At 45.2% G+C, this 13,426-nt stretch overlaps 1 protein-coding gene across 3 annotated transcripts; it reads left to right on the plus strand.

Moving 5' to 3' along the window:
* The first annotated feature begins 1,934 nt into the window (after window positions 1-1,934).
* Window positions 1,935-12,833, plus strand: CFAP73 (cilia and flagella associated protein 73). Of its 3 annotated transcripts, none has more exons than XM_048514335.1 (8): window positions 1,935-2,095; window positions 3,840-3,945; window positions 4,986-5,090; window positions 6,085-6,285; window positions 7,483-7,704; window positions 9,012-9,170; window positions 10,976-11,106; window positions 12,376-12,833. In XM_048514335.1, exons 1-8 carry the CDS (start codon window positions 2,037-2,039, stop codon window positions 12,422-12,424), a joined length of 1,032 nt encoding a protein of 343 aa, XP_048370292.1. In that variant the 5' UTR covers window positions 1,935-2,036; the 3' UTR covers window positions 12,425-12,833. The 3 variants fall into 3 exon arrangements, with proteins under 3 accessions (XP_048370292.1, XP_048370293.1, XP_048370294.1); XM_048514336.1 differs by having other exon boundaries at window positions 7,489-7,704; XM_048514337.1 differs by lacking the exon at window positions 12,376-12,833 and having other exon boundaries at window positions 9,012-9,221; window positions 10,976-11,100.
* The last annotated feature ends 593 nt before the right edge of the window (window positions 12,834-13,426 follow it).

Raw genomic sequence — 13,426 nt, forward strand, 5'->3', positions numbered from 1 at the left:
ACAGACAGGCTGTGAGGAAATATGCTGCATGTCACCCCCAAGTTCACAAACAGGCTGTAAAAAAGTATGTTGACTGTCACCCCAAAATTCATAGAGAGCCTGTGATGAAGTATGCGTAGCGAAGCACAGGTGTCCTGCTAGTTGTTGTTGTTGTTATTTATTTATTCAACTTAATAAACCGCTCTCCCCCAAGGAGCTCAGAGTGGTGTAAAGACAATAAATACTAAAATACAAAAAAAATTGCATAATATCATTAAAACATAAATCAATAAAAACAGTAGCAGCGATACAACCCACCCACAATTTGGTGGATGGCGTCCAGTTCTAACCCTGGGAGGGGACCCGCAGACAGCCGAAGAAAACAGATGGTACATGGGCATCAGGAACGGGGGGCCGCTCAGCAGCCAGCCCCCCACAAAAACCTGTCTTAAGCCACTGAAGAGGCACAGCAGAGTTTGAGGACTGTGAGCCCTATGCCTTGCAAGACATGAGCCAGTCTTCTTTTAGAAGCTAAGCTCTGAAGCCTGGATGCGTTTCCTAAAGTTTGGCAGCCACCCACTACAATTAAGAGTGCCATGAACGATGAGTGAAAAATGGATACTGTCTGGAGAACAAACAGGATGTTCAGCACCTCATTTCCTCCTCCTGCATAACCATCAGAGGGCCAAATATGGAGTCAGGCATAAGCAGAATTTAAATCCTCGCTTCTTCCAAAGAGCCAAGTCATATTGCGTAAGTAAAACACAGCTTCACAATCTAATTGCCAGCTGGGGTGTGAATCTGACAAATCGAAGGGACAAAGTTGCGTCTGTTTTACAGGTTTTGCCGGAGTTCAGAAAAAAACACGCTGTGACAGTATTGGCTGTATAATCTGGCCGCCTAAGAAACTTCATTTTCATTTTACAAAATTCTAGCTGTGCAAAATCTGCTTGGGAAATGTGTGAGCAACACCCAGAGAATTCTCTGAACCTAGAGGACATGTCGAATAAGATGCTTGGTGCTTAGACTGGGCAGGATTTCAGTGCCTGGAGAGATCAACATAACTCACCTTGATCAGCCAAAGCAGAATGAATGAAAGAGACAAATAAAAATGGTATAATCAGTTATGCAGAATAACAGCAATCCTGCTAGGTGGGTAAACTGTGTAATGCATAGAGGCAGGAACATTCAGCTTCTGTTCTGGTAGAGTTTTATTAACAAGTATTTTTTTCTGACAAAGATAAACAACAAAATAATCAACACCATTTGGGGTGTCTTGGCTCAGAATGTTTAAAATTGCATATCAGTATATTCTAAGCTCACACTTCATGATCAACTCTAGAAATAAAGCACATCGATCTTGTGATGTAACTTACATCCCAGAATATTATATGGAATTGGTTTTATGATTTCTGTCTCCTGCTTATTGTGCTTTCCCTAGGTTCCTGATTTTTGTTGTGTTGGTTTGTATTCACATTGCATTTGGGGGGCTTTAGATACATTGCTGGTACAGTTGATGTGATATAAATTTCTGCATTCCAGCTGGAAATAAAGAAAACCTTCTCTCCTACCCATTCCATTCCATTTTTATTTTTGTAAGACTCTTGGGTTTTGTGTTCCTGAACAGCAATCTGCTTTTTACAATGGTCGAGAAATAGTGTACTTCATAACATAGGCCAATAAAACAAAATTCTCAGAGACTCTGGCATCCTACCCAGCTCCACACACCCTCTTGAATGGAGGAGGAAAAAAGACGAAAAGCTTTGCTAAAGATAAATGCCCCTGATATACCACTCTCTGCCTCTCCCCTGCAGCCCCATCCAGCCCTGTGTATGCATGCTGTAAAAAGAAAACTTTCCAGCCCTCGAAAAGCCTCTTGGACGCGTGACCATGGCAACAGAACGTTGTGCTGCCCGTCTCCATGGCAACGGGCAGGTGGGGTTCGCGCGGCGGCTTCTGGGCGAAAGGTTTGCAAGCTGTCGGCTTTCTCGGACCTTTGCAACAGGTTCGACGGGGGAGGAGGGTTAGTGGAAGGGTGGTGCTTTGCCTGAGGAGCCATGACTTCGGATCTGGAGGAAAGAGTGCGTGCGGCTTTCCACGACAAACTGCTACTAATGTAAGAAGGGGGGGAGGGCAACAAGTTCTGTTTCTCAGTGCTGTATCATAGCTGTTCATAGGCATACACTTATTTATTTGTATAATCTTTCAACGACCACTTAAGTATAATATGATGGCCGCTAATGTCTTAAATTAATTGCATTTCATCTGTCCTACTTGACAGGGCTGTTGCACGCTCTCCTGAGCTCTTACACGTTTGTTCCTTTGAAACATTTGAAATATACTGTATATAGCTAAGTGTAGCTATTATTTAGGGTCTTGTGGCTCACAAGAATGTTTTGGATGTGTCTCTTAATAATGTTGTCTGGTACATGCGTGTGTATGTACACGAGAGCTGTTTGAAACTGTTTTCATGCATTCATGTACATCAGCTGATGTTCAAGGATGCGATGCAGGGTGGTTGAACATGAGTCCTGACTTCCCAGAGAAGCATTGCATGGGAGGTTACATGGAAGACTGTTTATGGTGTTAGATCTTGGATGGCTCATTCATATATGTAAGTCGCCATCATGCATCAACATACAAAGCTACCTGTACTGATTCAGTACTTTGGTCCATGTGGTTCAGTGTTGTTAAACTGGCAGCAGCTCTTGGGTATCTGAGGCCAAGGGACATTTTTCCCAGTAGTTTCTAGGATTGAATTTGGGATTTCCAGCTATTAAACCACAGGAGAATCCCTGCTGGATTACACTGAGGAACTATCTAGTCCAGCTTCCTATTTGCCACCTAGATGTCCCAAAGGGCTTACAGCAGGGCCACAGAAGCTAACTGTTCCTCAGTTGCTTTGTTCCTTGGCCTAGGCCAGGGGTCTGCAACCTGCTTCTCTCCAGATGTTCATGGACTACAATTCCCATCAGCCCCTGCCAGCATCAGGGGCTGATGGAAATTGTAGTCCATGAACATCTGGAGAGACGCAGGTTGCAGACCCCTGGCCTAGGCTAAACATGGATGGCATACTGTCTTGGAACAGAGGACCCAAGGGCTAATCGCCATTGATGGACCTACCTTCCATGAATCTGTCTAATGTTCTGTAAAAGTATCTAAGAAGAAGAAGAATTTGGATTTATACCCCACCTTTCTTTCCTGGAAGGAAACTCAAGGCAGCATATAAACTCCTTCCCTTCCTCTGAAAGAGCCATGACTAGCCCAAGAGAACCCAGCAGGTTTCATGTGGAGGAGCGGGGAAACAAATCCAGTTCACCAGATAAGAGTCCATCTGCTTTTAACCACTACAGCACTCTGGCTGTCCAGATAGTAAGACAGTGGCCATCACAGTAATCCCACAGCAGGGACTTCCACAAGTCAATTCCATGTTCTATTCCGGACTTGGCTGAAGAATGCCCACGCTGAGTCTAATGGGTTATCTATTGATAGCAGGTACCTCCAGAGAGCCTGTGCGGGGTTGAGAGTCAGCATGGTGAAATGATGAAATGCAGTCGACTCTATTCTAAAGAACCGAATTTGATCCCCCACCCTTCTGCATGAATGACAGATTCTTATCTGGGGAACTGGATTTGTTTCCCTGTTCCTACACATGAAGCCTGCTGTGTGACCTTGGTTCTTTCCGAACTCTCATCCTCACCTACCTCACAAGGTATCTGTTGTGGGGAAAGGAAGGGAAGGAGTTTGTAAGCCACTTTGAGACTCCTTACAGGAGAGAAAAGTGGGGCATACATCCAAACTCTTCTTCTGAAAGAGTCAGCAAAGGGAACGTTGATGTGATCCTTGAATCTTTGTTCCAGGAAAATCCCTGAAAAAGAAGATGACTTCTTGCCCTCTGGATGCTGCCTGCTGGAGAAACGGAGAGAAGAGACAGAGGTGGAACAAGCTCTGTTAGCCCAGAAAGAGGTAATTATGCTCCTGGCTTGAGTTTGCTAAAGAAAGTAGAATGAGAGGCGCCTACAGGACAGACTTCCGTTGTTAATGGTTGCGCATGAATTCTTCTACAGCTACAAAAATTAAGTGCCTCTTTCTGAGATGCAAGAGACGCTACCCTCCACATACTATCACAATGGCTGTTTTGTGCTGTGTGCCCCCCACCCCCCCCGAGGGATAGGGCGTCTTCTCTGGTTGCCATCTGATGTTATTTTTTTTTAGGGGGGAGGGTTGTTATTGCTGAATTTAATTAATTTGGTTTTGAACTATGCGATTGTAAGTTTATTGGTTTTATCGTGTACACCTCCCAGAGCCCTCCGGGGGTGGGTGGTATATTAAGTCTAATTAATAAATTAACTAATAAATAATAAATAAATGAGATCTTCTGCATTTTTCAAGCTCCACCCCAATTCTTCCTGCAAATCCTTCATCATAGGTTTTTACTAGGGCAAGGTGGTCCTGGCTTGCCGCAAAGAATCGGAGGAACTGTAGTTTGCTGAAGAGGTGGAATACTTAAATTCTCAGTATTTTCAGAGAAGGAATGAATGTTAAACCAGTGGGGCAAATATACAATATATGTAGATGAAGCTTTGGTGCTAATTGCAGATAGCAGTTTTTCCATGCAACCTAATAGTGAAAAATTGCACTTAAAAAAGAAGAATAGTTGCACCACATCCCAGATAATGCAGTGTTTGCAAACCTAATAACTTCATCTGTCCTGCAAACTTTTGGGTGGTGCTTGGTATTGGGGATCATCAGTGGATTGCAGCCCCCCCCCCCCCCCCCCCCCATCTTCTCCTGTTCTTGTGCAACTAGTAACTGGCCTCTGCTAGTGGTTTTCATGACTTGAAAATTAACATTATTGCTTGCTAATGGCTACTCCTGAATAGGAATACTAACATTTTTAGTGTTCAAAGGGCTTTGTGTATATTAAGTTGATGTATTTACCATTTTTGGGGTCAACTGTTGAAAAGTATGTCCCTCATCCCCACCAACTGATGTTCTTTTTGCAGGAATTTCAGATGAAGATGGAGAGTCTGCAGCATCGTCGGCAGGAGCTGGCGAGCAAGGAAAAGCAGCTCAAAGAGGCGGTCTTGAAATTTGACAAGTTCCTGAAGGTCAGGAGGCATCAGAGGAGGGGGTCAGCTGATGTTCTGTTGCAGACCTGAGGATATTTGCTTGCAGTCAGGGTTGTGAGAGGAGGTGTGATTTTTAACTCACACTGAAACAGCAGAGGCCAAGGTGGTCTAAAACTATATACTTAAATGTATCCAACTTATTAAATTACTGCAATTGGAAAATACCGTGACTTTAAAAAATGAAGTTTTGTCATTCATTCCAGGGGGATTATGGCATTTCTGTCCCCTCCACTTCTTCCAAGGAACTCAAGATAGTATAGACAGGGTTCCTAGAAGGTCTCCCATTCAGTCTGAGAAATGATACATGCAGTAGGCTACATATTGAATTTCAGAGCAGGGTAAATACGGTAGTTGTTCTCTGGGGCCATGTTAGGTCAGCAAAACAGTGCATGTGGGAAAGCTTAAGTCCTTCTCCTTGTGAGTCACGGTTCTGATGTGAATTGGACCTTTCTTAATCTGAGAATCCAAGGTACGTGATCATCATTGCATCCTGTGGCAGTGAGTTCCGTTAGATAAACGGCCATGCTAAACAGTGGGGAGTGTCCAGCCATCCAGGCCATTCCCTAGGAAGATTTTTTGACTTGTGAGATCCGTGCAAGTCAGAGGGCTGAAATGGTGGGGGCTGAATCAGCCCCTTTCCTGGTGGAGTTGTGCTTGTCCTTTCTTGCTCCAACCCCACCGCCCACTCAAGCCATGCAGTTACTCCCCCAAATGGGTCCCACAGCCTTTGGAGTAATCTTTCTTAGAAGCCAAAGGGGTTGCAGGGACTGAGAGGAATGCAGGGAAATTCTGCTTTCTGAGCACAGAGCAGTGGATGTAGGTCAGTGCCTCCTTTCGACTGAAGCTGCCAGACTTTTTGTTTTGATCAGCTTGTTACTTGTTCATACGAAGCCACTCTTCAAGGCTATCGAACCACCACACGGAGAGGGGGTGAGGGGAAATGTGGCATGACCCTGTATTCCCCCTCCTGCAGGACAACGATGCCAAACGCAGCCGGGCCCTGCGGAAAGCTCAGGAAGAGCAGCAACAGGCAACGCAGAGAGGAAGAGAAGCGGAACACCTTCGGCAGGAAATAACCCGGCTGCTCTCTGCAAAGGAGAAGCTGCAGCAACGTCTTAAGGCCCACAAGGCTTTCCCTGAATTCCTGCAAAAAGTTGTGGCAAAAGCAGAGCAGGTGAGAGGACTGAGCAGGGGAGCCTGAGATAAAACGCCAGGAGAAAAGTCCCGAAATAATTATTTCAGTGCCAGCCAAGGTCAGCAGTGCCAGCCTAGAACTCAGTGGCAGATGGGTTTTGTCATTCCTTAAGCTGCATGACAGGTGTCAGGTAATGCCACTGGCCTGTAACAGGTAGCGCCAGTCAGTGAGCAGCTGAGCATTTTGGGAACAGCCCTGGTGCTCCATCACTGCCAGCGTTGTGTAGTGGTTAAGGTCAGGTGCACTGGGTTTGATTCCTGCCACTTGAGCAGTGGAGGCTTATCTGGTGAATCAGATCAGCTTGCGCACTCCAACACATGCCAGCTGGGTGACCTTGGGCTAGTCACAGTTCTTTGGAACTCTCTCAAGGGCGCTATTCCCCCTCTCTTCAGCAGTTTACAGCTACTGAGGGTCTGGCCCTTTGAGCGAACTCTAGCAGAAGCACCCCAGGTTTTGCTTACTGGAGCCGTGTGACCCATTCGGTGTCTCCGTCTGCCAGACCACCAGACCTATAATTCTGCCTGCTATCTCCATGACTTGCTTCATCATCTGCCCTGATCCAGTGCATTTATTCATTTGCTCTGCAGCTTCTCACTTTCCAAAATTACGGGCACCCACAGGGAAGGCGTGTGACGCTTTTTTGCCTGCACTGGGTTCTAAATGATGGTACCGCTTTCTTATCTTCTTGGCAGCCCTTCTGGGAAATGAAAGAAGGGTACCAGCCTAAGGTCTTATGTAGTGGAGCACTCTGGCTGTCACAGATGGAAGTGAATTGAGAGTGAGAGCCAGAATGGTATAGTGGTTAAGAGCAGATTCTAATCTGGAGAACCGGGTTTGATTCCCCACTCCTCCACCTGAGTGGCAGAGGCTTATCTGGTGAACTAGATGTGTTTCTGCACTCCTACATTCCTGCTGGGTGACCTTGTGCTAGTCACAGTTCTTTAGAACTCTCTCAGTCCCACCTACCTCACAAGGGAATCTGTTGTGGGGAGAGGAAGGGAAAGGAGCTTGTAAGCCACCTTGAGTCTCCGTACAGGAGAGAAAGATGGGGTATAAATCCAAACTCCACTCTTCCTCCTCCTGCTTCATTTTCATGGAAGGGACTGGTGTCTGTCATCTCAAGTGAATGCTCATGTACCTGCTGTCCGTTTTATTTTTTTGCTTCCTGACCCCAAGTTTCAGGAAATCCCGGAGCTGGTCGGCCGTTTTCAGACCCTAATGGCCACCCAGGCCAAGTTGGCAGAGAGGGAGCTTGTGAACCGTGAAGCCATGGAAGAGGAACATGCCCACCTGCAGAAATACGTGGAGGAGAGCAGCAACCAGATCTTGCAGCAGAACAACCAAATCGCACAACTGCAGGCCCAGCTGGAACAGGCCCAGATCAGAGTTCACAAAGGGGTAGGATGACTCTGCCTAGGTTGCTTCTGCATTGAACTTTTGCCCTGGCCTGGCACCCAAACTGCAGCAGGTTTTTTGGAGCATCCACGCGATGCTATTTGATCATAGGGTTGTAAACCTTGGCTGACAACCTGCAGGGGGCTCAGGGGAATGGAAGCAGGTGAGAACGGCATTGCACATTGTCGTGTGAGGCTGCGTAATCAGAAGTGACATCACTGTTTCGCTCAATAGTGTTTCCCTGAAGCTCTATGCTAAAAACCATAGAGATCAGGACATTCCTAAAGTGTGACACAATGTAGTAATGTCTTGGGAGGGATTGGATTTCAGTGTGGTATAATGCTATAGTGTCCACATTTCAAAGAGGCCATTTTCTTCAGGTGAACAGATCTCTGTCACCTTGAGATCAGTCGTAATAGTAGGTGATCTCCAGCCACCACCTGGAGGTTAGCAACCCTAGTTGTCCTGCTGGAACCAGGCGTCTGACAGTCCTATCTAATCATTTGCTTTCCATGTTTTCCCCCTTCTTTGCTGCAATCTTTCCCAGACCTGGTTGATATGATCTTTTTTGGGAACACTGTACTTTTGAGCAGCAGTGGTGTTGTAGTTAAGAGCAGGTGCATTGTAATCTGGAGAACTGGGTTTGATTCCTTGCTCTGCCACTTGAGCAGTGGAGGCTTATCTGGGGAACCAGATTATCCTGTCCGCTCCCACACATGCCAGCTGGGTGACCTTGGGCTGGTCACAGTCCTTTGGAGCTCTCAGCCCCACCTACCTCACAGGGTGTTTGTTGTGGTGGCGAGGAGGGAAAGGGGGGGATATAAATCCAAACTCTTCTTCTTCTCTTCTTTTGCACATTTTGTGGACAAGAAGATGCTCATTTTTGAAGGTCCCTCCCATTTTGGCACCGTTTTCCTTGCCTTGGTCCCCCAAGACCACTGTTTCCCCCCATGCCGCTGGGGTCCTTCCAAGGCTTTCAAAAAATCATAGCAAAATCCACTTGCAAACAGTTGTGAAAGTGGATTGAAAATGCATTATTCGGCATTATTCGGCAGAAGGGGCCTAAGTCTCTGTTCCCTTCATAGCTGCACAGCAGGCACAAACCAACAGCCTCTCTCATTGCTGAATCTCAAGATCTCGTTCATTTCTTTCTACCTGCGAGGGAGCTATTAGTGGCACAGGGCCTCTCTCTCTTAAAAACACAAAACAAAACAATGCAGCTTTGAGCATACTAGAATGCACCTCAGGGGGTAAAACGCCAGCAGCCGTGTTCTTACCAGGAAGTCCCTGTTCTGTGGCTTTCACTGCAGGAGTCCATCTGGAACAGAATCCAGAACACAGCTGCCGAGAAGACCTTGCAGGTGGGGCAGATCAAGCTGGCCGCTTGGAACCTCTTCCAGATGGTGGCCAAGCACAGGAAACTGCCGGCTGATGTGCCCCAAGAAGACACAGAAGCTCAACTGGATGCGGTCAGTGTCAATCAAACTCTGCAGGAGGGCCACGAGTTCAGCGAGTAGAATGTAGGTTTTCCCACAGGGGGTTTCACGTCTGATCCCATCCACTGAATGTCTATTTCCGTACAAAATGAACAGTTTAACAAGATCGCGAATAGTAAGGTTGGAACAGAACCCTGCCTCAGATTCTAGGTGGCTGTTCCCAGTCAGTTGAGCTCGAGTTAGATCCAGATTGGTTCCTGATCCATTAGTTTCATGTCTGCAAAGTCTCCCCCCTCCCCCCCCCGCATTACTCTCAGGGATAGCTGTAGAGAACTCCGTGCTGCAAATGTGCCCCACCCCAATTGCTCTACGCAGACAATCTAAATTCTGCAGCTAGTATTAAGTACTAAAATGCAGATTTTATAAAGGAAGACTCTGAGAAAGTGAGCATGTTTCCATGATAATTTTGTATAATTTATTCTATTGCTAACCATAGAGGAAAAAGGCTCTTCGGGGGCCCAAATTCTGCCTTTGAATTTCAAACGACACAAGATTGCAGTAGCTTTTCTAGGTTTTGAGCACAACTGAAGTATAGACCATTTACTTCTAGGCAAATCTGTGCAGCCTTAAGGGCTAGTAACTTCAAGCCTTTTTATATGCAGGAGGAGCTCGGTGTGAAGCCTGTGCTTTAAATGTAGAGTCCCAGGCTCCGTTCCTGGGACTGCCTGAGGTGAATAGAGAGCTGTCCCCATTCGGAACAGGCAGCACTGATCCATTCAGAGTCTGATGGGTGGAATGGTTTGAATGTCATTCTGATGTCTGTGATGCTCAGGTTCAGATTCCTAAGGGTGACTTTGGGCCAATCACTTGTTCCTTCAGCCCAGCCTGTCTTACAGGGTTGTGGTGAGGATAAAATGGGAAACAGAGTACCTTGATAGCCTTATAGGTCTTACGCTGAAGTCGATGAACCAGTCATCTGACTGAGTATAAAAAATCTTCATGTTTCTACAAGAAAGCCTATTTTGTAGGATCCAAGATATGTACTCAATAGCTAAGAGTGTCTAATTGCACATTGGCGAATTATTTGGCAAGTCCAAATATCGGCTGAAGGTGAAACCCAAACCTTTATGGGTTTCAGCGTCCGACAAAGACCTTCCTATTCACCCAGGCCTTTTGCTTTTGACTCTCTTGATGTCCCCTCTGATGCCCACTGTTCTGGGGTGGGGTGGGTAGATCTATAGTTTTTAGGATTGTTTCACATGATGTTTTTATTGTTCTTTTTAATTTTGCAAGCCACGTGGAGACTTCCTTGTAAATCCCAAAACTAGTCAATCAATTAAATCAAACATTTTTAAAAACATTACTCGGTAAAAACTGAAGAGCACAAAAGCACTCAAAACATATAGCAGGTCTTTGTTTAATAGTGCTCAGATTGTAAACGCAATTTATCAACCTCCTAATTAAAAACCTGGGTAAAATGTTTTGGTGTAGCACCTGTAGCACCAGATGAGTCTCAAGGGAGAGGATGTTCAACAGATGATGTGCTGCCATTGAAAAAGCCACATATCTACTCACCATCAGCCTCACCTGTGCAGACAGTACTGTTTGTTTGTAGGTTGTTCTAGTACCATTTTATAGATGGAGAGCTGATTGTGGAGGAGAGTGACTTAATGCAAGACCACTTTCATAAGAGCATTTGAATCCAGGGTTCTTGGGTTAGATACACTGAACCATCAGACCATATGCTACATGGTTTTCTAGTTACATGGATGCAAACATCTGTAGATTTTACTCAGACAGCAAACACTGACAAATACATGTTATTCCAATTCCACCAGGTCAAACTGTGTATGGTAGACTTAATTGATATGCTGGCTGATTTCCGTAAAGGGGACCCTCCCCCAGTTCCCCAGCCTGAGCCGACAGCAAGTCCTCAATCTGAGCTCACCAAGACATATCCATCATCTAGGTGAGTAGACACATCAGATGCTCCTGTATCTGTCAGTATGTCAGGCATCTAACAGCAAACAGCCACCAATTACTTGCAAAATCTTGGGGGGGGGGGGGGTCCTCCAAATTGTAGGGAGTCAGGGATGACCTACAGATTGCAAAGTTGTGTAGTTATTGGTAGAGCCGTGGGCAGGGAAATGTTCTGTGGAAGCCCAGGAAAGATTAAGGATTCAGCTTCCAAGAAGTTTCAGCTTTTATTGTGATAGATACCTCCAAAATACAACACTTCTTTTTTTTAACTTCAGAAAAAGTATCTTCTGAAAACTGAGAGGGAAATTTGGGATTTAGTGTTGCTTACCTGATCAAAACTGAGGTAGTCTTAAAATGGGAAATAAGGGAAGAAGGTAGAGAACATCTTGTAGTAATGGGTGATTTCCCCGCATTCATGGTTTCATAGTTATTTTAGATTTTTTAAAATTAGATTATTTACCATTCTGGGAGCCAGCTGTTGAGGGGGGCATTTCAATCATGTCCTCCTGCTCTCTTTTTTTGGTAACATCAGTCTTGCTGAAGAGTGAACTTAATGTCTGCAGGCTGTTTTGTGTTATTTGGTCGGTCCTAATAAAAGACAGTATTGTTGGTTTGGGAATTTGCTTCTGGACCAGTATAGCTGAAAATGACTTCTTAGTACCACAGGATTGAAAAGTACTAAAATGCAGGTTTTATAGACTTAGAAATTACAGGCCATTTAGTGTAACAGCAGTTCCCAGTAACTTTATGAGGAAAAAAGGTACAGAAGGACAAGCCCTGCAAAAAAGGGAAAAAAAGTTGGCTTGGCTTCTGCAAAAGGCCACCTTGCCAGCTTTTGAAGTTCTTCAAGGTTTATCCACGAACTTGAGACAGCAGATGTTATAGATGAGTTCTGTGTTTTTGGAAAATTCCTCATCAAAATCTCCTGAGTAAATTTAGCAGTTATGGGGTAAGGGGATGGGGATTTAGGGAAGGAATAAATGGTTAATTCTCAAAATGAGAATGTCACTGTGACTCTTCACGGAAGAACTGACCCATGGGTAACCTTGAACAAATTCCATTCAGCCCTCTCAGAGTTCAGAGTACCCCTTCTTCTCAAGTGGGTCCGGTATCTTCCAGAAACACAAACAAGGCTTCTTATGTTCACACTTGGGTTAGAGACAAATATTAACTTTAACCAGCTGCTTGCATTTAAGAAACCAAGTTCTGGAAGAGGGTTATGTGATGTGTCAGCAATGTCTTTCTGCTTTGTACACAGGACAAACACATCACTCTCTACACAAAAGAATAAAGGGACACCAACTTGACCCCAAAATGGCAACGCTTAGAAATCACTGGGAAAACCATTTTGATTTCCTGGAAACACGCAGTTGCAGACACTCGGCCATTATTTTTTAAATAACTTCCAGCTGCTGAATTTGAGCTGGTCAGGGAATGTTGTTGCATTCAGCAATTAAAAAGAAGGCACTCATCACCGTCTACAGGCCTGATTAACCATAGCCAAAGGAGGAACCTTGTGTTGTTACGCGTGATTCTGGCTATGATTTTCACAGGGGCCATGTTGAATATGCTTGAGTTTACTAAAAATGTTCTGGATTCCAACTGTTTAAAAGGCTGTTTGTTTGTAATAGCAAAAAAGTTATCCATCTCTGGGGAGGAGAGACATTGGGAAGGAAAGCGGCATATGCATTTATTAAAGAGACAAAATGAATCAAACTGAGCTCTACTCCATCTCTTCCGTTGGCAATTAAGAGGCCTTTAGTCAGGCACAATGTCACATTCACAGTTCACACTGGGAATTGTTATTGTGGTGTGGGGTGGTGCCATAGGCTGGTAGAGCCTTCCCTCTACATTGCCTACGGTCATTTTGCCTGTGTTCTTCAACCAAGGGATACATAACCTAAGGGTCATCATACACAGTCTGTGGAACAGTCTTCCGTTTCCACTGACAAGAGGTGCTGGAGAAAGTGAAGAGCCACTCCGATACCCTTTAGCTCTTCCTTGGAAGCCCCAGAAGAGGGGGAGGGAGGGATAAAGTGCACAGAAGGCAGACAGCACAGAGGAGGAAACAGAGTGGTGCATTTGGCAGGTAAGTCAAAATGGGACACCTGAGCTTTCCTGCAAGCTCCTACATCCCCAGCTAGTCCAAGTAGTTGCTAAGACTGTAATGGCCGACCACATTTTGCCTGAACACCTGCTTCACTTTCATTAGTGCCCTCTTAATGTGATGATGTAGCCTTAATATGAAGGGGAGTGATATAAGAGAGTAATCTAGGCTTACGCTTTAGATTTGACAAAGCCTAAAGCAG

This window comes from Sphaerodactylus townsendi, linkage group LG13 (genome assembly GCF_021028975.2).
Source record: "Sphaerodactylus townsendi isolate TG3544 linkage group LG13, MPM_Stown_v2.3, whole genome shotgun sequence".
In the NCBI taxonomy this organism is placed as follows: Eukaryota; Metazoa; Chordata; class Lepidosauria; order Squamata; family Sphaerodactylidae; genus Sphaerodactylus; species Sphaerodactylus townsendi.

Excerpts from the sequence above, each read along its gene's own strand:
- CFAP73 (XM_048514335.1), top strand. The coding sequence starts at position 2,037 with ATGACTTCGGATCTGGAGGAAAGAGTGCGTGCGGCTTTCCACGACAAA. Across the intron at positions 2,096-3,839 it reads CACGACAAACTGCTACTAAT|GAAAATCCCTGAAAAAGAAG; the intron begins GTAAGAAGGGGG and ends TCTTTGTTCCAG. Across the intron at positions 3,946-4,985 it reads CTCTGTTAGCCCAGAAAGAG|GAATTTCAGATGAAGATGGA; the intron begins GTAATTATGCTC and ends TTCTTTTTGCAG.